This window comes from Medicago sativa, chromosome 8 (genome assembly GCF_051527215.1).
Source record: "Medicago sativa cultivar Bolivia chromosome 8, Bolivia_mono, whole genome shotgun sequence".
NCBI classification, from domain to species: domain Eukaryota; kingdom Viridiplantae; phylum Streptophyta; class Magnoliopsida; order Fabales; family Fabaceae; genus Medicago; species Medicago sativa.
In genome coordinates, this window is record NC_140756.1 from 25,916,618 (window position 1) to 25,940,092 (window position 23,475).

At 33.5% G+C, this 23,475-nt stretch overlaps 3 protein-coding genes and 2 pseudogenes across 3 annotated transcripts; all 5 read right to left on the reverse strand.

Moving 5' to 3' along the window:
• Positions 1 to 1,146: 1,146 nt before the first annotated feature.
• On the reverse strand, positions 1,147 to 5,618 carry LOC146897927 (COP9 signalosome complex subunit 1-like). Its single transcript, XM_085737503.1, has 6 exons — positions 5,070 to 5,618; positions 3,257 to 3,577; positions 2,931 to 3,047; positions 2,750 to 2,835; positions 1,866 to 2,100; positions 1,147 to 1,629 (listed from the first exon to the last, which is right to left on the reverse strand). The coding sequence occupies exons 1-6, from the start codon at positions 5,469 to 5,471 to the stop codon at positions 1,453 to 1,455; spliced, it is 1,338 nt and encodes a 445-aa protein (XP_085593629.1). The 5' UTR covers positions 5,472 to 5,618; the 3' UTR covers positions 1,147 to 1,452.
• A 4,255-nt stretch (positions 5,619 to 9,873) lies between these two features.
• On the reverse strand, positions 9,874 to 10,629 carry LOC146897928 (COP9 signalosome complex subunit 1-like). The gene is made up of 2 exons (XM_085737504.1): positions 10,491 to 10,629; positions 9,874 to 10,254 (listed from the first exon to the last, which is right to left on the reverse strand). Exons 1-2 carry the CDS (start codon positions 10,569 to 10,571, stop codon positions 10,078 to 10,080), a joined length of 258 nt encoding a protein of 85 aa, XP_085593630.1. The 5' UTR covers positions 10,572 to 10,629; the 3' UTR covers positions 9,874 to 10,077.
• Positions 10,630 to 11,567: 938 nt separating this feature from the next.
• Positions 11,568 to 14,477, reverse strand: LOC146897929 (COP9 signalosome complex subunit 1-like). Its single transcript, XM_085737505.1, has 3 exons — positions 13,905 to 14,477; positions 11,892 to 12,212; positions 11,568 to 11,684 (listed from the first exon to the last, which is right to left on the reverse strand). Exons 1-2 carry the CDS (start codon positions 14,301 to 14,303, stop codon positions 11,937 to 11,939), a joined length of 675 nt encoding a protein of 224 aa, XP_085593631.1. The 5' UTR covers positions 14,304 to 14,477; the 3' UTR covers positions 11,568 to 11,684; positions 11,892 to 11,936.
• Positions 14,478 to 16,934: 2,457 nt separating this feature from the next.
• Positions 16,935 to 21,048, reverse strand: LOC146897930 (uncharacterized; annotated as a pseudogene).
• Positions 21,049 to 21,489: 441 nt separating this feature from the next.
• Positions 21,490 to 22,719, reverse strand: LOC146897931 (uncharacterized; annotated as a pseudogene).
• Between the last annotated feature and the right edge of the window lie 756 nt (positions 22,720 to 23,475).

Consider the following 23,475-nt stretch of genomic DNA (forward strand, 5'->3'; position numbering starts at 1 on the left):
TAGCCTAGCTCAATTAAATTTAGGTGTCATTTCATGAAAATATTTCACTTTATTCGTCTTGTATCTAATACCTGGATAGTTCTTCTCATTGCTTGGGGATTGGATTCCCTGCTGTAAATATAGTTACAGCAGGGTGCTGTAACAGCACATGGCCGTCCGATCTGAATCGTGTGGTTAATATGATTTGGAGTGATTTGACAACTGAGTTAATTTAGTGTGCATGATCTATTATCAACGGCTGAGATGCAAAACAGCGGCAAACAGCGTGCTTTTTTACAGCAGGGAATCTCATCCCATATCTCTAATGGCATGTACCATTGACCGATCAGAGTGTGCCATGTGGCATACCTTTTAAAAAAAATAAAATCAAAAAAGCTTTATGAGAAAACAAAACCAGGAACTCGTTCCTCTCCTCCCTGCCTCCTACATCAATTTTCAACTCATCATCAACTTTCCTCCTTTCCTCCTCCACCTGTCACCTCCCTCCATCACTGTTCTGCCATAGACCACCATCGATTCATCCTCTTGCCTTCACAATCTCTTTTCAAATTTGATGAATTGATTTGGAATTGACTTCAAATTGATTGAGGGTTGTTATCTCTTGAGCAATAGGTCAATTTGGGATTGGCGAATTGCGACAAAAGTGGTCAAATTACTATAATAAAGTTGCAGAGAATGGCTATAGTGAAAACAGTTGTAAGGATATGATGGGTTGATTTGTGATTTGGGATTGATTGAGGTATTGTCAAAGCCTATAGAGAATTGATGTCATGACGCAGGACCACAAAGGGAGGTGGCGGATTACAATTTACGCACGCAGGGAGATGAGGAACAGGCGTTCCTCGTTTTGTTTTCTCATGAATTAGCTTTTTTCTAAAAAAAAAAAAAACAGGTGTGTCATGTGGCACACTCTGATTGGTCAATGACACACAACATTGGCGCCATTATGTCACTGAAGTGGAATCCATAATGTTGAGCCCGAGGATTTGGGCAAAAATCCTATCCAAATAGCCTTTATGAGGGCAAGAAATCCTCCCAAATGGGGGCCTAACCAGCAAACACTCGACCTCAAGCAGGATATCTTATTCGACAGAGGTCACTGAAGTTCCACCCACAGAACAGTACAAATTAATCACTTTTTATCTCATCTCATTTTTATAATACCTATCATGGTGATACAATAACTCCAACAATTATGTCAAAGCTCCCTTCTGACAGAGTAACAATACATAAAACAGATAAGGAAATGGAGATCTACTGACGGGTTATTTAACCTATGAAAGAGTATATACAAAAAGCAACCATAAAATTAAATGTTGTACATAATACTATTTGCTGCAGCCTTGATTCAACCAGCCATAAAGTAGGTAAATCTTCTTCAAACTTTCTCTATTGTAGTTGACAATGAATATGTAAAACAGTTACCTCAGTACTGTTGTCTTCAATCCATAATCAAAGTTTCCTTGATGCCCTAATATTGAAGTCATGTTTAATAAGATTTGATCTCAGCAACATGGAACGAACATCACGATCAAACTCCCTTCCAGTTTCTAGAACCCTTTGAAAGGTGGCATTCCTTTGATCTGCATGTCGTGCATACAATATTTTATTGTGTGAGTCAATTCGAGCCTGCACAGATCCAACAGTTTCATAAATTAGGAGGTGTTCAAGTCCCAGACAGGCTTTTTTTCCTTCTTTTTTAGTAAAAGAGACATTGAAAATTTTAAAATTGAATGCCGAAGTTATTTGGACGTGTGCAAACAAAGTTAGAAGCATGCAATACTATAAGATTTGTATAATTTCCCATAAATAGCCTGGTTGAACTTGTAAGCACAACAAACAATGCATAGTAACTCAAACTGGACCTGTATTTGATTATCAGTAATCAATGCTTCGAGTTCTTTCTCAATTCCAACAACAGTTGTCTTGAATGCATTAGCCATCATATTCAAATCAACAGACACAAATGGGAGTGTATACTGGATAAGGGCTTTGTGACGAATTTGATCGTAAAGTGTCTCAACATGGTCATGCAAATGTATGTCCAGCGACAGATTTGATTTGAGGTTCCCAAGGTATTCCAGACAGGAAGCATAGTGGCTGCAAAAACAAAGAAACGAGATCAATGTTTACGTGTACACGGAGACAGAGAAGTCAAACAAACAATGCGTGCATAATACAAACAATTTGAGCAAGATAAAAGCTGTAACAAGTCCATTAATACCAATTACCGATTCAACAAAATTCAAACTCAAATTCCAGTTTTGAAATGTTTTAACTTACTGAGCACAAATCAAAAGGACAACAAATAAAATAACTAACCCCATAAATATCAATTAAGTCTAACTGTCAGTTTCTAATGAATTCATGACTAAACTCTCGATGTGAACATTCCAATTCTTTTCAATTCCGGACATTTTTACAGACAAGCAGCTTAGTACCATGCATGAAGAAGTACCCAGTGCAATTCTACCAAACTAAGACTCTCAATTTTACCTTTGATTCAGTTAAGCAAGAAAAAAATTGTGAGTTTAGTGAGCAATGCTACATAGACCATGTTAAGTAAGAAAAGAAATAAGAGACATTTGATAGAACCATATGCCTAAACTAGTGTATTATATACAGTTATCCTAATTACCATAATCACATGTACTATACATCATACAACTACCCCAAATATATATTTTTTTTCTAATAGACGACATAAGCGAACAACAAAGAAAACAAAAAGAGCACTTGCACCACTTACCTTGAGTAAAAGTCATTTATCAATTCCCTTACTTCAGGTACCAACTCTAAGAAATTGCGGAAGTTGGAATTGTCTATAACTTTACTCTGCCAACAAATAAAATCATGAAGACAATGTCACCAATGTCTCTGAGTAGTCATTAAGAAGAATAATCGTCATGAAAATACAATGGATAACTTGCCTTTAACTCTGCCCTATCAAATGTTGCAAGTGCACAAAGTCCTCCATATGTTGCAACATCTTGAGCTGCAATTACTTCATTATAGGTACTACCCAGTTCTGGGCCTGCTTCTAGAAACTGCATTAAATAGCAGAAACGTGGTTGCCAAAGAAATGAAGTTAATAGGTTATCATGCATCAAACAATGATAAATAAATGTTGAATCCTCAAACTCCAAATAGAATATTTCATAGATCAAGCAGTAATCCCTGAATAATCCAGTAGTTTGAGCAGAATCTAATTAGAGAGAGAGAGAGAGAGAGAGAGAGAGAGAGAGAAGGAACCAACCTTTCGAGCAGCAAGCTTATACTTTTTGGCCTCTAGATTTGCCAATCCTGCGGCGCATCGTAGCTTGGAAGTTATTATCGGGTCAAGGGCATCAGTTGCCTGCTCTGCCTTGTTAACATAGCTTGAGACATGAGAAAATTGACCCATCTCAATGCTGACTAGAATTGTACTCAAACACATATGAATTATATGCTTTGATGTAGTGCAATAATCCCGGGTACGAACATAACTTTTAAAAGCATCCCCTAGTAGACCATGAGAGTAGTAAAAGTCTCCAAAATCATTGTATCCCATTCGTATGCTTTCTTTAATTAAGTTTGTCTGAAAAAAATAAAAGAAAACTTGAAGGAGACAAGTATAAAATAAACAACAATCGTAATTTAATTAAGGTAGTTGGAAAAGGAAAAGGAGAAAGCAGGTCATATTGAAGTATCATATAAGACGAGACAGTCCCATCCCAGTATAAAACCTATTCATGTAGCTCAATATTTTTATTCCTATTTTTGGATTTGGGTGGAATCCGTCTAGCTTCTTTACCATGCCAATTATGGAAAGAAACACTTTTCATGTGTCAAACAAGTATAAAATAAATCTTTAAGGAGAGACAAGTATAAAATAAACAGCAACTGTAATTTAATTAAGGTAGTTGGAAAAAGTAAAGCTCCAATGGGACACTAATTCAGAATTCACAACCATATCAAATAGTAATGCTGTGACAGTATAGTCTGGCATAATTCATACATTTCATCCGAGCACCAATATAAAATGATGCCAAATTTCCAGCCTGAGAGCACACAATTGCTAACAACAGTCATCTAGCCTCAGAAGTTCACAGAACATGGTACACACAACTATCTGCGGAACCCTTTCTCGAGCCACACAACTATTTAACACAACACCAACTTTATCCTCTCGAGCTATGTACATAACCCACTACTAACTGGCATTAAGTATCAAAAAGCATGGAGAACGTAATGAACTGATACTCTATACAAACGAAAAGCTAAAATCTGGGGTTTGTGGGGAAAGTTCAATCAACACCCAAAAAGAAAACTTGACTGTTAACAAATATTACCTATCATAAACAACGCTTGTGTTTAGATTAAGGCCCTATTTGGATACAACTTAATTAAGCGTTATAGCATAAACACTAATCATACAAATGTTCATATATAAACTATTTTTATAGCAAGATAAAATATAATCAAACTGTTCCGATATAAACTATAACCTGTTCTCATAAGCTATCTTGGATAGCGTATATGAAAATAAGCTTAGAAGTGAAAACAACTTATGCACATGTCACAAATTATTTCTATAAGCTCTCCGAAACAATTTAAAGTGTTTATGCTAGTGGATAAGCTCCAAATCCCAACATACCCTGATTCATTTCATGTTGAAAACTTCTTACGATCAAAAATGTAAATTCATCAATTTGCTAGAAAAAATAGAGAAAAAAATCCCTAAACAATAATAACAAAGTTCACCCCTTCCCTCCCTTTATAAGCGGCAAAACAAAACTAACGAAGTTCAATCGACACACAAAAAAGAATTTGACTCTTCACAAATATTACCTATTATACACGACGAAAGATAAAATAACGACAAATGATGTTCCCATAGGTTATAAACTATTTTCATAGGCAATATAGTGGATCACCTAAAATAAGTCAATCCAATACCCTAATTCATTTCATGATGAAAACTTCTTAAAATCAAACTATAAATTCATAAATTTGCTGAAAAAAACAGAAAAAAAAAATTCCCTAAACAATAACAACAAAAAACCAAAAAGATGAAAAGAGAAAATTACCCTATAAGCATTAAGCTCATTCTCAAGCCTCTCTTTCTTCTGCTCCATCTTCCTCTCAACCCCATCACACCAACCCAAATCCATCTCATACCCCTCACCCAACCTCCCATCAATCTTCATCACAACTTCCCTAAACAACTGCGTATTCTCTCCTTTCTTAATCTCATCATACGCCAATCGAAGCGCGTCGAGCTTCACCGTAGCGTTCTTGCTCTTGTTCGCGATGAAGAGTAACCGCATGATCTTTGTTCGACCTGAGTAGAGAGAGGAGTAAGCTTCGATGTCGAGTTGGTCGCCGCTCATGATTGCGCGACGGTTGGTACGGTTGTTGTCGGCGTCGTCACCGCCGTTGGTGTAGATTTCGTCGATCATTGGGTTTGAGGTTTCGTCTTCTGCGTCCATGAATTGGGATTAGGGTTAGGGTTTCTCTGATTTGAGAGTGATTATGTTCAGAGATTGTGTTGAATCTGTTGATGGTGTAAAAGTAATTTTTTCCACTGGTGTGGAAAAAGGAAGAGAAGGGAAGATTCAAAACGCTCCGTTGGGGTCGGGGATGTTAGATTATCCAATAATTAATTATACTTTTTCTTTTTTTTTGGTCAAGAATTAATTATACTTTAATTAATTCATTTTTTTAATAAATTCAATTTTTTTTATCTACGTCGGTGTCATTACATTTATATGAGATTAATTTCTTCTATAGACAGCCCATGAGGTAAATTTTTTACATTTACCTCCAATCAAATCATAACAGATAAATTTGTTAAAGATATCTTAGAAAGTAATGTATAAAATGGTCCTTCATCTAATTTCGAATATGAAAAAAAAAGTTCAAACAAAGTAGTTATATTTGAGGTCACCTATATTTGATTCAAACTTTTAACAATATGCATCAACTTTACTAAAATAATTATATAAACAACTTTGTTTGGCTATTTTTTTGTCTATATTTGAAGCTGAACTATTATCATTTATGAAGTGATTTGATTAGATGCATCAAACACAAAAATTACACCATTTGTGTATTCGCAAATAAAATTACACCATTTGTGTATTCACAAATTAAATCATATTCATATTATGTTAAAGAATATTTATTTTATGTACCAAAAAAGAAAGAGTATTTATTTTTCTTGTGTATATACAAAATGAAAAACATCATCTAAAATTCATGCATAACTACTATGTTTTAAGTTTGAACATGTATGAAAGTGTCAAACTTATCAATATTCACAATGTCGATTGAATCAAACGTGCGGACATGTTAAATTATAAATTAAATAATGTTTTTTTTAGAGAATAAATTAAATAATGTTCAATTTTATTTTTGACTGAAAAATCATGTTCATATGGTTAACACACTAAATATTAATATCACAGTTGTACCAAATAAAAGAGCAAAAGAAGATGAAGTATTGTTTAAAAAATTAAAAAAATATATTAAACAGTAAATTATTAGTGTATGTTTGGCAATACATGTTTTTAAGTTTATAGTTTATATTTTATGTCTTATAAGTTCATATGACTGAAAAAAATTTCTTTCGTATTAGGTCACTTTCTCCCGAACTTATAACTTATTTATATGAGTTTATAGCGGTTCGTGATAAGCTAATTCAAGTAGTTTATTGCTTTGAGCTAATCACTTTTTTATCTCAATTTTACCCCTGCAATCATAATTGAAAAGAATAAATATTAATTAAATGCACATTTTTTTATGTCTTTTCATATTTATAAACTACTTCTATCCTTAATTTTATCAAACACTGCAAATTCAATCAGCCAGTTTAATCGCTGTTAATTATAAGTTAGTTTATAAGCTCATTTACTATAAACTCATCAATGATCAATTATAAATTTATCCGCTATAAGCTAATTTATCACCTATTTGTTGTTTTCTTTAACAAACAAAGTTTTAGAATATTTATTTTAATACTAAAATAGTATAGACAAGACATGCATTTGATTCCATCGTTGGGCATTTTTGTCCAAGATGTGTTAGCTTAGTGTAAAGTTGTGGGTTGAGATTTTAATCAATAGAGAAGCAATTTTCAAATGTAAAACATCAGGAGAAGAAGTGATGTGGTATTTCAACATGTGCAAAAAAAAAATACATTTTTCTGTAGATTGCCATTACTACCGATTAATAGATAAGTACTAGTACGAAATGACAAGCAAGTTTGGTTAGATTTGGTTCAAAGAGACTATAATAATTAATAATAAGACTCGTTGTTATATAAATAAATACTCCCTCCGTCCCGTTTTATCTGAGTCAGTTTGGTTTTTCACACAGATTAAGAAAAATATATAAATAAAGGGGAAGTGAAATATATTGTATTGGGAATAATGAAAGTAGTATTAATTAGAGTTATATTGTATTGGGAATGATGAAAGTTGTATTGAAAATTGAAATGACTCAGTTATTTTGGGACACTTTTTTTTAGAAAATGGGTCAGATATTCCGGGACGGAGGGAGTAACAAATAAAAAAGCCATTGGTCTCAAATAACAAATAAAAAACCTCTCCAAAAACATAAAAAACAAAAAACACTCATTTTCATCTGTTTGGTTTGGTCGGTCGGTTGGGTGAGGGATCGGACTAGTTGGTACATGTGTGGGTCAGGACCTGAATCAGTATTTTAGGCCAGATCAAGAAAAAAAATTACCAATTTTTTATGCAAAATACACAAAGTTGGGTATTGTTCCATCATATATTTGTGTGTTTTATTTACGGTTTGAGTCAAATTTGAATATTAATGGGTTGAGTTACGTGAATCTGAACCAACCCACAAAATTTCAATATTTGTAACCCCAGCCTATTAGCACTTGGCTTCCTACATGTTTAACATGTTAAAATGGTTTTTCTAGAGTAGAACATGGCTGGTAGCCTCTAAGCAGATCAACTGATTTGATACGCATCATGAATTAAATCATTCTTAATCAAGACATGATAAATGTGTGGAATATGCTACTGACATTGATCATTTTATCACTAGGGACAAAGGGAGTAGTTAGTTGTTAAATTAATATTTACTCTTTCGTTTGAATTTGAATTCAAGACATGATATCACTCTTTTACATGTTTCAGCTATTCATATCGATGTGGACAGACTATCATAAGATTTCAGTCTGGCTCAATTAAATTTAGGTGTCATTTCATGAAAATATTTCACTTTATTCGTCTTTGTACCTAATACCCGGATAGTTCTCGTTGCTTGAAATGAACCAACATTATTCATTCTAAATTTGACCTGAATATAAATAATGTCGGGGTTCCACTCTAGGGACATAATATCTCTAATGGCATGTACCATTGACCAATCAGAGTGTGCCATGTGGCACACCTTTAAAAAAAGAATCAAAAAAGCTGTGAGAAAACAAAATCAGGAACTCGTTCCTCTCCTCCCTGCCTCCTACATCACTTTTCAACTCATCATCAACTTTCCTCCTCCACTTGTCGCCTCCTCCCTCCACCACTGTTCTGCCATAGACCGCCATGGATTCATCCTCTTCCTTCACAATCTCTTTTCAAATTTGATGAATTGATTGATTAAGGGTTGTTATCTCTTGAGCAATAGGTCAATTTGGGATTGGCGAATTGTGTCAAAATAGTGGTCAAATTATTATAATAAAGTTGCAGAGAATGGCTATAGTGAAAAAAGTTGTAGGGATATGATGGGTTGATTTGGGATTTGGGATATGAGACTGATTGAGGTATTGTTAAAGCCTACAGAGAATTGATGTCATGCCACAGGACCGCAGAGGGAGGTGGCGGATTACAATTTACGCACGTAGGGAGAAGAGGAACGCGCGTTCCTGGTTTTGTTTTCTCATGAATTAGCTTTTTTTCTTTTTTTTCGTAAAAAAGGGTGTCATGCGGCACACTCTAATTGGTCAATGCCACATGACATTGACACCATTATGTCACTAAAGTGGAATCCATAATGTCGAGCCTGATGATTTGGGCTAAAACCCTATCCAAATAGCCTCTATGAGGGCAAGAAATCCTCCGAACTGGGGGCCTAACCAGCAAACACTCGACCTCAGGCAGGATACCTTGGTCGACAGAGGTCACTAAGGCTTTGTTTAAGAGTTTGGAGGAGAAGGGATGGGAGAGCTTTGGGAGGTTGGAAATATGTAGAAAAATGGACAAAAAATTCACATTTTTTGAAAGAACATTTTTTTAAAGAATGATAAACTAATACTTATGATTAATATACTTTTAATTTAAGAATATTATAACAACATAGATTGAATTTGAAAAATTCATATAAACCCTCCATAACCCCCCAAAACCCTCCCCCAATGCAATTTTTGAGTTCCCCCAAATGAGAGGGATTTTTTATTATGAGTAAAAAATTAACCTCCAAAGCCCTCTCCTCCCAATGTCTTCTATTTCTTCCACTTGCTCCTTCCTTTTTTCCAAAACCCTTCTCTCCCCTCCCCTCCAAACTCCCAAACAAAACCTAAAGGTCCACCCACATAAGAGTACAAATTAATCTCTTTTTATCTCATTTTTCTGAAGGGTAACCTTGGCGAAACTGGTAAAGTTATTGTCATGTGACTGGAAGGTCATGGGTTCAAGTCCTGGAAACAGCCTCTTGTGTAAAAACAGGGTAAGGCTGCATACAATACACCAAATGGTGGGACCCCTTCCTGGACCCCGCATATGCGGGAGCTTTAGTGCACCGGGTTGCCCTTTTTTATCTCATTTCTCTGATACCTATCATTGTGATACAATAAACTCCAACAATATGTTAAAGCTCCCTTCTGACAGAGTAACAATAAAACAGAAAAGGAAATGGAGATCTAGTGATGGGTTATTTAACCTATGAAAGAGTATATACAAAAAGCAACCATAAAATATCGTTAAATGTTGTACAAGATACTATTTGCTGCAGCCTTGATTCAACCAGCCATAAGGTCAGGAAATCTTCTTCAAACTTTCTCTATTGTAGTTGACTGTGAATATGTAAAACAGTAACCTCAGTCCTGTTGTCTTCAATCCATAATCAAAGTTTCCTTGATGCCCTAATATTGAAGTCATGTTTAATAAGATTTGATCTCAGCAACATGGAACGAACATCACGATCAAACTCCCTTCCAGTTTCTAGAACCCTTTGAAAGGTGGCATTCCTTTGATCTGCATGTCGTGCATACAATATTTTATTGTGTGAATCAATTCGAGCCTACACAGATCCAAAAGTTTCATAAATTAGGAGTTGTTCAAGTCCCAAACAGGCTTTTTTCCTTCTTTTATAGTAAAAGAGACATTGAAAATTTTAAAATTGCATGCCGAAGTTATTTGGATGTGCGCAAACAAAATGAGAAGCATGCAATACTATAAAATTTGTATAATTTTCTATAACATAGCCTGGTTGAATTTGTAAGCACAACAAACAATTTATAGTAACTCAAACCGGACCTGTATTTGATTATCAGTAATCAATGCTTCTAGTTCTTTCTCAATTCCAACAACAATTGTCTTCAATGCATTAGCCATCATATTCAAATCGACAGATACAAATGGGAGTGTATACTGGATAAGGGCTTTGTGACGAATTTGATCGTAAAGTGTCTCAACATGGTCATGCAAATGTATATCCAGCGACAAATTTGATTTGAGGTTCCCAAGGTATTCCAGACAGGAAGCATAGTAGCTACAAAAACAAAGAAACGAGATCAATGTTTACGTATAGTATACACAAAGAGACAGAGATGTCAAACAAACAATGCGTGCATAATACAAACAATTTGAGCAAGATAAAAGTTGTAACAAGTCCATTAATACCAATTACCGATTCAACAAAATTCAATCAAATTCCAGTTTCGAAATATTTAATTTACTGAGCACAAATCAAAATGGCAACAAATAAAATAACTGACCCCAAAAATATCAATTAAGTCTAACTGTCAATTTCTAATGAATTCATGACTATACTCTAGATGTGAATATTCCAATTCTTTTCAATTCCAGTCATTTTTACAGACAAGCAGCTTAGTACCATGCATGCAGAAATACCCAGTGCAATTCCACCAAACTAAGACTCTCAATTTCACCTTTGACTCAGTTAAACAAGAAAAAAAATTGTGAGTTTAGTGAGCAATGCTACATCGACCACGTTAAGTAAGAAAAGAAATGAGAGACATTTGATAGAACCATATGCCTAAACTAGTGTATTATATACATTGTATTTACAGTTATCCTAATTACCATAATCACATGTACTATACAGCATACAACTACCACAAATATATATTTTTTCTAATAGACGACATAAGCGAACAACGGAAAAAACAAAAAGAGCACTTGCACCCACTTACCTTGAGTAAAAGTCATTTATCAGTTCCCTTACTTCGGGTACCAACTCTAAGAAATTGCGGAAGTTGGAATTGTCTATAACTTTACTCTGCCAAGAAATAAAATCATGAAGACAATGTCATCGATGTCTCTGAGTAGTCATTAAGAATAATTGTCATGAAAATACAATGGATAACTTGCCTTTAACTCTGCCCTATCAAATGTTGCAAGTGCACAAAGTCCTCCATATGTTGCAACATCTTGAGCTGCAATTACTTCATTATAGGTACTACCCAGTTCTGGGCCTGCTTCTAGAAACTGCAGTAAATAGCAGAAACGTGGTTGCCAAAGAAATGAAGTTAATAGGTTATCATGCATCAAACAATGATAAATAAATGTTGAATCCTCAAACTCCAAATAGAATATTTCATAGATCATGCAGTAATCCCTTAATAATCCAGTAGTTTGAGCAGAATCTAATTAGAGAGAGAGAGAGAGAGAGAGAGAGAGAGAGAGAGAGCCAACCTTTCGAGCAGCAAGCTTATACTTTTTGGCCTCTAGATTTGCCAATCATGCGGCACATTGTAACTTGGAAATTATTATCGGGTCAAGGGCATCTGTTGCCTGCTCTGCCTTGTTAACATAGCTTGAGACATGAGAAAATTGACCCATCTCAATGCTGACTAGAATTGTACTCAAACACATATGAATTATATGCTTTGATGTGGTGCAATAATCCCGGGTACAAACATAACTTTTAAAAGCATCCCCTAGTAGACCATGAGAATAGTAAAAGTCTCCAAAATCATTGTATCCCATTCGTATGCTTTCTTTAATCAAGTTTGTCTGAAAAAAAATAAAAGAAATCTTAAAGGAGAGACAAGTATACAATAAACAGCGACCATAATTTAATTAAGGTAGATGGAAAAGGTAAAGCTCGACTGGGACACTAATTCAGAATTCACAACCATGTCAAATAGTAATGCCGTGACAGTATAGGCTGGCATAATTCATACATTTCATACGAGCACCAACACAGTAACCAATATAAGATGATTCCAGATTTCCAGCCTGAGAGCACTCAATTGCTAACAACAATCATCTAGCCTCAGAAGTTCACAGAACATGGTACACACAACTATCTGCAGAACCCATTCTCAAGCCACACACCTATTTAACACAACACCAACTCTATGCCTCTCGAGCTACATACATAACCCACTACTAACTGCCATTAAGTATCAAAAAGCATGGAGAACGTAATGGACTGATACTCTATACAAACGAAAAACTAAACCTACAGCACAACTCACAAGGTTTCTAAATGTGCACAATTCTATTCAATTCAATACAAACAGACAAAACCAGAAGAATCAACAAAACAAATGTTATGGTCAACAACAAAATCCATCCAATAGCAATACAAAAATTGAAAGTATCTGACCTTACAAAATAGTTTGAATAAACAAATTGGGATTTTGGATCCTTCCAAATAAGGGTGTACTTAAGCACTCTAGAAGGTGAAGTGCAAGTTATACTAGTTAACACTTGATTTTCTAATAAAAATACATACTAAACATTTAATCAAACCTCAGCAAATTAACAATTTATAATACATACACCTATACTAGTTAACAGTTGATATTCAATAAAAATATATACACCTATACTAAAACAAGTTAAACATTTAATCAAGTCTGAGCAAATTAACCAACGGTCTGCAAAGTGCCCCACCCCCACCCCCCGATAAGTGGCAAATCCAAACTAACAAAGTTTAATCGACACCCAAAAAATAAACTTGACTGTTCACAAATATTACCTATCATAAACAACGCTTGTGTTTAGATTAAGGCCCTATTTGGATACAACTTAATTAAGCGCTATAGCATAAACACTAATCATACAAGTGTTCATGTATAAGCTATTTTTATAACAATAACAAGATACAATATAATCGAACTGTTGCCATATACGCTGTCTTGGATAGCGTATATGAAAATAAGCTTAGAAGTGAAAACAACTTATGTACATGTCGCAAACTATTTCTATAAGCTCTCCGAAACAATTTCAAGTGTTTATGCTAGTGGATAAGCTCCAATCCAAACATACCCCGATTCATTTCATGTTGAAAACTTCTTATAATCAAAATGTAAATTCATCAATTTGCTAGAAAAAATATAGAAAAATCCCTAAACAATGATAAGAAAGTTCACCCTTTCCCTCCCTTTATAAGCGGCAAAACAAAACTAACGAAGTTCGATCGACACACAAAAAAGAAATCAACTCTTCACAAAGATTACCTATTATACACGACGAAAGATAAAATAATGTCAGATTATTTTTCCATAGGTTATAAACTATTTTCATAAGCAATCTAGTGGATCACCTAAAATAAGTCAATCCAATCATAACCTAATTCATTTCACGATGAGAACTTAAACTCAAACTATAAATTCATAAATTTGCTGAAAAAAACAAAATTTTTATTTTCCTAAACAATAACAACAAAAACCCAAAATGATGAAAAGAGAATATTACCCTATAAGCATTAAGCTCATTCTCAAGCCTCTCTTTCTTCTGCTCCATTTTCCTCTCAACCCCATCACACCAACCCAAATCCATCTCATACCCCTCACCCAACCTCCCATTAATCTTCATCACAACTTCCCTAAACAACTGCGTATTCTCTCCTTTCTTAATCTCATCATAAGCCAATCGAAGCGCGTCAAGCTGCACCGTAGCGTTCTTGCTCTTCTTCGCGATGAATAGTAACCGCATGATCTTTGTTCGACCTGAGTAGAGAGAGGAGTAAGCTTCGATGTCGAGTTGGTCGCCGCTCATGATTGCGCGACGGTTGGTACGGCTGTTGTCGGCGTCGCCGCTGTTGGTGTAGATTTCGTCGAGCATTGGGTTTGAGGTTTCGTCTTCTGCGTCCATGAATTGGGATTAGGGTTAGGGTTTCTCTGATTTGAGAGTGATTATGTTCAGAGATTCAATTGCTATGTTTGTTGTTACTTCTTTACACGTTAAAATATAGTTTAAACTTAAAAATATGAAGCAAGAGTTTTATCTTAACAGAAAAAAATGTCGAAATTGTAAAGAGAGATCATAAGTTCAAACTCTGCTCCTTTAATTGTACGTATAAGTTTTCGAGTGACTAATGTCATTTCGCTTACCTATACACAGAACCGCCATTGGAGAGTGCGACTAAATTCAAACTCTAGCAATCACTGGCGGCTAACTCATAAAAAATGTATATTAATAAATGGTATAGATCAAAACTCGATGAAACAAGTCATTATAGAGAATGGAATGTAAAAATACTCTTGAAACGGAGTCGTAAGTGTAACCACGGTCGGTTCGTGTGGGTTGTTCCCAAGGGCCAAGCAACCTAAGCAAGGGCTTTAGGCCTCAAAATTATGGGTGAGAAAAAAGGCCTCTAAAAAATTAATTTGGTTATAAGTATATCATATGATAGATAAATTACGGACATTTGCATACCATAATTGATTACTAAAAAGGGCACAATTACTCTTGGTCATGAATTCAAATTTTGATCTCTACAAAATTGATTTTATACAAATATTTTGTTAGAAAAATATATTTTTAAAAGTCACATTAAATTTTTTGCTTTAGGCCTCTTAATCTCTAAGGTCGGCCCTTAAGTTTTCAATTTTTGTCTCTGATTCTTGGATATATATATATATATATATATATATATTTTGAAAGATGAGTTTCTTGGTCTTTATTCGGTGCTACAAGTACAACAACCTCTTTTATAGTTTTATCTTTTGCATTTTGTCATAGTCGTTGAAGCAAACAATTTTTTTCTTCCGGAAACCACAAGGTTAAACTTAAGTAAATTTTCTACGTTTTTCATCAACCTCTTCAAAATTATCAATAGAAGTAACATTAACTATTTATCTATTACATCTTTTGCCAAAGGATATTTACTTGGTAACATATCTTTTATATTTTTTCTACCTGCAGTACTATGGAGATTTTTTTTAGACCAAAAGTGTTTTTGTCATATTTTCTTTCTTCAATGACTTTGTGCTATTTTGTGCACGACAATTATCAATAGAAGTAACATTGGCTATTTATCTATTACATCTTTTGCCAAAGGATATTTACTTGGTAACATATCTTTTATATTTTTTTTCTACCTACTATGGAGATTTTTTTTAGACCAAAAGTGTTTTTGTCATATTTTCTTTCTTCAATGGCTTTGTGCTATTTTGTGCACGACAATTATCCAAAGAATGACCGTTAGAATGCCAAAATGAACAACATCAACATTAAAAGCATAACCCTCGTATTCAACAAATACATAAATCCAAGCAATCTAGTTCAAGTGGTTAATAAGCTTCACCAAAGGAAGAATTGTTCCAGAGAATCTGAGATCGATTCATAAATTAAACAACTTTTTGACGGACTATACTTACCTCACACCAAACTCATGATTATCAGGGATCATTTTCTCCGAGAACCGGATGGTTAATACCAAAAAGAAGAAAGAAAAAAGAAGGAAAAAACAGACATAAATTCCAACAAATCAATATCCACTAATGTTTTTTGCATAATGTTCAAATTTCTTGCTACAAATAGCTTCATCTAAGGCAAGAATAATATCAACATCTTTTGAGATTGAAAAAATAATTTATGACTCCAATATTCAATAGAAAGAAAGAATGTCCATCAAAGCCTTACTCATGGTGTTGAAAGTAAATTAACGAATTTTCACCTTTAGTCATCATTCAAAGAACATGCCCTGGTAGAGCTAATAGTGCTAATAATGTTGCACATTTTTCAATGTCAATAGGAGTACAAATATCATTTTATGATGTCTTTAACACATTTGTTGGTCTCATTATATCTAATTGTGTATGCACGCACATTGCAATTCTCAATGTTTTTTTATTTATAAAAATATTTTAAAACATCAAAATTTCTACGTGAACGAGGAAAAATATTAATTAAAAAATATAATGTCAATATAATAATCAATCATTATATATATTTTACTATCATAATCGAAATTGATTCACTTATTTAACTTAATAAGTAATATAATAGAAACTTTTTAATTAAAAATAGGGTTAAAAATTGACATTTGTCATTTAAAATTGGACTATCATAAATATTTTACTATCCTGGTCCACTCTCCCGCTATCTCAATTCATTTGAGGTCGATATTTCATCCATACCAACTGCCAGCACAGCCCATAAACCCAAATTGTGCTATTGTGGTTCAGCGAAAAGATTTTTGTTTTCCTTCTATTTATCAAGAAGGAAATGTGGTTTGAGATCAAGCCATCATTTGACTCCCTCAACTAAAGGCATGGGGGCAGGGGCAGAGCCATGTTTTAAAATTGGGGGACCAAGTCGTAATAGGTATAATTTAGCAAAGAAACACTAATCTAGAATTGATTCTGATATAATTGATTCTGACAAAATTGATTTATGTTTGGATGCAATAATGTAGAATTGATTAAACAGAATGATTGTTGTTTGGATAATTTTGATCAAAATTGCTTTTGAATGTATAATTACCAAAACGGACATGGCTAAATCGAAATTACTAAATTAGGATAATTAAGTGCAATATAGTCTTAAAATATAAGTTATTACAATACTAATAGCATGAAAATAAATATTACAAATAGATAATAGAATTTAAAGTGCAACAGAGTACTGAAATGTTATGACAAAACTAATTTAAAGTGCATTATAGTACTAAATATTGATATAATAATTTAAAGAATAATACTTATTATTTTGCATGTGCTCAATAATTTCATTGCGGATTATGTTTCGAACGTGATCCATGTCTGACGACGAAACTACATTTAAAACATGTGATTGATCCAAGTTAGATGAGCTATCATCGTGGTGAATAACTGTGCTTTCATCTTCATAAACATTAAAATTAATACTCCCTCCGTTTCAAAATGAGTGTCGCTTTAGGCTTTGGCACACAGATTAAGAAATAGAATGAAATAATCATTGGATATAAAGGTTTTACTAAACTGCCCTTACTTTATAAGAAAAAGACAAAATTAAAGTTGCATTGAAAATTGTGTGAGAGAAAAGTTGGAAGAAAAAAATTAAAGTTGTATTGGAAATGTAAAGCGACACTCATTTTGAAACAAATTTTTTTGGCTAAAGCGACACTCATTTTGAAACGGAGGGAGTATTAATTTATGTCTTCCTTCGGATAAAGTTGTGTATAGCCATTGTTGCGACAACTATTTAAACTTGTGTCTCAAATTTAAACTTAGGCATGCGACGTAGGATTGCAAATCTATTCTTCCATACCCCAAAAGTTCTTTCTATTGTGCACCTTAAACTTGAGTAATAATAATTAAATACTTCATTATGATTTGCAAACCCGTTAGAACGCCTAAATTCAGGAAGATGATATTGTTCATGTCGCGTCATTTTTCGGAGATCAAGGCTATTTGATTAGCTTATTGACTCACTTGATTATTTCACGACCGAACATTTAATTTTTTAATAAAAGGGGAAAAAAGTTCAAACACCCCATACTTTGAAAAGATTTAGGGTTCGGGGGTTAGTTACATAAAGGGAAGGTGTTAGCACCCTTTATGTCCGTAGTACTCTACGGGAACCTCTTGATTTTATTTAAATAATGTGCTATAACTTGCTTGTTTTGAAAAAAATGGAATTTTGAATGATTAAAAATAAAAAGACCTAATTATCTACATTTTATTGATTTGGAAGGACGAGTGTCTTCTGCCTACGTACCCGTGAGGGATCAAAACCTCGTAGTTCGGGGTAAAAATTGACGTTTGATTGGTTGAGTGTTTTTTATTAGTTTGAAAAAGGTTTTAAAATGAAAAGCCAAGTGGCAAAATGAATTTGTTTGTGTTTTTTCATATTAAGGAAAAAAAGACTCAAAGTAGAATTTAAATTGATTAATTTTTTATTAAGAAAATAAAATGAAAAAAGACTGTCACTTGATTTAAGATCAAAGTTTATTATAGAAAAATATTTTTGTGATTTTTTGAACTATTTGCATGTTTTTGTTGTTTTTGAATAATTGGAATGAAATTAAACTAACGGAGCAGGGAAAAAAAGAGCGTACGTACCTTATGGTGGCGTTGGACCACCACGAGGACCTTTAACCTAAACTAGAAAGCATAAAAATAAAACATACACCCACACACACACACACACATGCACCTAAAACTATTACATTAAGCCTACTAATACATTCTAAAGTCTGCCGAAAAATAAATATGCATGATAAATTTACATTAAGCCTAAATATACATTCTAAAATCCGTGTAATAAAAATAAATGACATAAAAAAATAAATATGATCTAAACTAATAAAAAATGCATGAGAAAAGAAAAAAAAATGCTAGAAAAAAAAAATTAAAAAATGCAGAAATTAAAAAAAGAAATACAAAGGGACCACCAGTTCAGTTGATTATGGAATCTCTTAACTTTGACAGCAGCCATGGCAACGCTACTAGTTTTGAACAATTAAAATTGAAGGAGATACCAATTCTGTAAACATCTGGCGACTTTAATTGAGTGAAATTCCCTCGAACAATTTGATGCAGATTGTAAATGTAGAAACCGTGCTGCAAAACACTGGACTAAACAAACAAATAATAACTCTAAACGGCAGCAACAGTGAATAGCAACAAACAATTATTTAATTGGAATTGAAAATGAGAGGCAGCCACACGTAATTGGAATTGAATATATGATAAAGAAACAAGGGAATATACATATAATAGCAATGGAACTTAATAAATACGTAACAAAACAGACTTGTAAAATGGCACAGAGACTCAATTGGAATAAAAAGGAATGATAAAGGAAAATAAACATGCGATTTGATTCAAAAGAAAATATGCTTCAGCACTTCTATCAAAATATGACCGTAAAGCGTTCAAAGAAGACAATAAAGCCAAACTGAAATTGAAAAAGAAAAAAAAACTGAAATAAACGTTCTCAAAATTACGGCAGCTAGCAAACAGTATAGGATTGGAACCAAAATATTATGTATTAGCATGGAAACAATGGAATTATAATGAATAGAAGCACACGTGTGCACAACAAGTTGAAATTGAATGAATGGGAGTATAAATTAAAGTAGCAACAACAAAGTAATAACAAGTGCAGCGGCTGAATTGAAAATTGCAGAGAAACAAAGGTTTTGAAAAAATAGTGTGCGGTGTCTATGGCTGGGAATCGGCTGCCCCCTTTTGTTTGTGCAGGTTCTGCCTTTTATAGTGACAGGGTTTGGGTTAGGGTTTGTTGAGAAGAAGCACAAAAGCTGTGTTTTTGGTTTGGGATGAAAGCAATACGCGTTTCTGATGTTGGCTTGGGGAGGAGGAAAATGTATTTGGACTGGTTTGGCTACATATGAGCCTTGGTCATTTGAACTTATCATCTAATAATAAAATAAAAATAAATAATAAAAAGGATAACTATACTTATTTTGGATTTAGACTTTTTTGGACTTATCATCTAATAATATAAATAAATAAAAATAAATAAAGAAAAAAAAAAGATAAACATGTATATTTTTTTTGGATTTTTTATGGACTTTGAATAAATAAAAATAAAAAAGAACTTGGACGCAAAAGAAAACAAAAAGGGAAACAAGTGACTTAATAATAAAAAAATAGAATTGAATAAAATAGAATTAAAGTTTAATTAATTAAAAAAGAATTTAAATAAAAGATGGAAACTAAAATTAAATTAAATAAAATTTGAGAGAAGATGGTCCGACTTAGAACAAAAATGAGGTATTTTAAAATACCTCTCTGCCGAATTTTTCACTGAAAAGTCAGAGACTGATCAGGGTCAAAGGACACGTGTCGGTGTATGAATGTTGGATCCTTAGGTCAAAAATTGGGGTATGACAGTTCATGTCTGTATGGATCAATGTACCCTATTGGTGTTGGATAGCCAGAATCTACCAAATAATACTTACCTAAAAAGAAAGAAAATATTTAAACTTAAGTTAAATATAACAAACCATTTGTAGTAATATTAAATAACAAACCTGGCAGAGGGTGTGGAGAATTAAGATTTGCATTTGTCAATGCCTGGTCAAAAACACAAGCATCATGAGCAGTATCTTCCCAACCAGCTAATACAAAAGTGAAACACTTATTTCAATCACATACAACCATTATATTTTGTGTAGGATATCCCTTTCTTCCAATAAACCTTGTTTACTCACTGCCACTAACTACACATGAGACATGTGTACCATCAATTGCTCATATAGTATTCTTAAAAAATGGCCAGTAATGTTGATCATTTTTTATTTTGGAATGACAATCATGAAACATAGGATCTTTGGGTTTAATATATTTGATAGACAACTTAAGGACGACATGAAGTACTTGATGAAAATATCTACTTACAGTCTCACCCGCGTGTTGAAACCTTTCTTGAATCATTCTATTACCTACCCCGTGGCCAACAACAACTAAAAACATTGCAACCATTTCTTCAGCCGTCATTCGATTAGTCGACTTTAAACCAAGCTCAACTAATTCAGTGCACAATAGATTAAATACATGTTTTTCCATCCGAAACATCTCATAACAACAAGTGGGATTACCTTGCAATATTTCTTGAACCCAAGAATGACCCGTTAGCTCACTAGTTCTACAAGGTTCTTTGCATAAATGGTTTACTGCATACTCACCAACTAGTGCAAACACAAACATAGCTTGTTGGAAAATGTCATCATCTTCTTCATCTTTATCTCTAGTGTGGTCTGATTACTCATTCCAATCGTTCATGTCTACCTTCACCTATTGCAAAATAATGTTGTTATTAGAAAAATATAGTAGAAACCATACGTACCATAGCAGATTATGTTGCAAAAGTTATATTCTATGCATTTAAATTTTATGCATTTGAAGTTAAATTATATACCTGTTTCTACCTTGCCTATATGTTTGAGATATTAAACATAATTATTGTTCCTATGGCTGCACAGTAGGTATGGTCTGTAATATTTATGCACAACAGAATTATAGCATATTCATACGTATAGGGCAGATTCATATGCACACAAAATTATAGCAGAAAACATGACAGAAAAATGCATAATAGAATTACATGTTACAGTGCAAGTTCTAAAAGGATCCACATCATTAAAGATAACTCCTAATATTAGATCACTCCTAATACTTAAACTTACTCCTAATATTTATAGCAGATTCATACTTAAGCTTACTCTTAATATAAGATAACTCCTAAAACTTAAGCTTACTCCTAATATAAGATAAGACATGATACTTAAGAGAGCCCGAAATAGTTACATCTTCATAAATGACATAGGGTTATTTGCTGCAAACTTAAGCCAATTCAACCTTCTATCCTTAAAACCTTAAAAAGAAACAAACATCTCCTTAGCTGGCTTGAACATCATCAGTTGACAACATTTTGTGAACAAGTATATATCACTTGTAATTTCATCCATGCTATGGAGCTCAACCATCACTTCACCAATAGATGCATTAGTTAAAACATCATTTCTCGCCTTGCATGTCTCAGAAATCTCCTTCACGGCTTCAGCTATTGCCAATGCGGGAGTTGTCTTTTTCTTGGTTTTCTTATCAACACCACCAGCTCTCTTTCCCTTTTGTCCACTAATTTGGCTAGCAGCTCCTTGTAAAATATTCAAATTAATATTTGAAAATTCTCATGTTGCTTCAATACTCGCTCGCATCTTCACTATCACCTGATCCTTCTCCCACATCCAAGTCAATATTATTTACGCCTTGACCAACATTAGTACCACAGTTCACGTTGGGTAATATGCCACTTGAAGGTGCCCAATCATGCTCCCCGTTAGCCACCACATCCTTAAAAAGTGTGGTTAATTGATGAGCAAATGGAAGTCCTTTCTCTCTAAATTTTCCATAGAGAGGATTTTCCTGCATTTCATAACCATCATCATGTAATTAACATGCTAAGTATAAATCTAAGTATTACTAAGCAACATATTTGTGTTTTCCCATACCAATTGTTTGTTCTCCCACCACTCATTTGTTGCATCAAAGGTATTCCTCTCACTATCCCACTCTATTCCGGTAACTTTTCCAAATAGGTTAAACCATACTCTCCATTCCTTTTTCAAGGCAGCATACCTATTCTTCAATTGAATCTTGTCATAATCTCTCCCGGTTGATTTATGAAATTGGCAAACAATGTGTTTCCACCCTTTATTAGTAAAGCTAGTGCCAATGCGTTCACCCTTGACAACTTGATTGAAACATGTTTGGATGAATAGTTCATTCACTTTAAGATCCGACCAATCAGCAGAAACTTTGCTTTGTATAGTCATAATGTTATGTTCACAAAGTATGGTAGGAACAATAAAAGATGAAATGAGCCAACGCTACCTCTATAGATGCATAACAAGTATTCTTTCTTCTGATTGTATAAATTTTACTTCATGTCATAAATATATAAATTTGACATAACAAGTGTTCATTCTACTAAATTTACATAACACCAAGCAATGATCAAAAACAAGTCTTTAAAATTACATTTAAACACTTTAGCATAAATATTTAAATTACTAATTGCATAATTTGCATATCCACATGATCAAACACTTTAACATAACTTTCATATCCATAAAAAAAAACTTTAAACTCTAAGTGACATTTTATCAAACACATATAATGTAATATTTTTCATTGTAGAAATTCATAAGAGATGCTAATTTATGCAACCAAACAAATTTTATCAGCATTGCAGCAAAGAAAAAAAGTTAAATTTGATGAAAGAAGTAAGCAAATCAAAGTTAAAATCACTCAAAAATGTCAAATTACCTTGTTGTTGTTGTCGTTGTTATCTTTTGAGAAGAATTTTTCCTTTTTGTTGTTTTCTTGAGCAGAATATTTGCTTGTAGGTGATGATGTTGTTATATAACCTAATGGTAATAAATTTTCAGATTAAATTTGGGAAGGGTGGTTGAGTTTTAGCTAGAGAAAAGTGGTCAGTGAAGTGAATGGAATTAACGTTCTAGGTAGAAAAAACATATATGATTGGAGAAAGGGTGGGAGAAATTGATGATAATTAAGAGGCCAGTTAT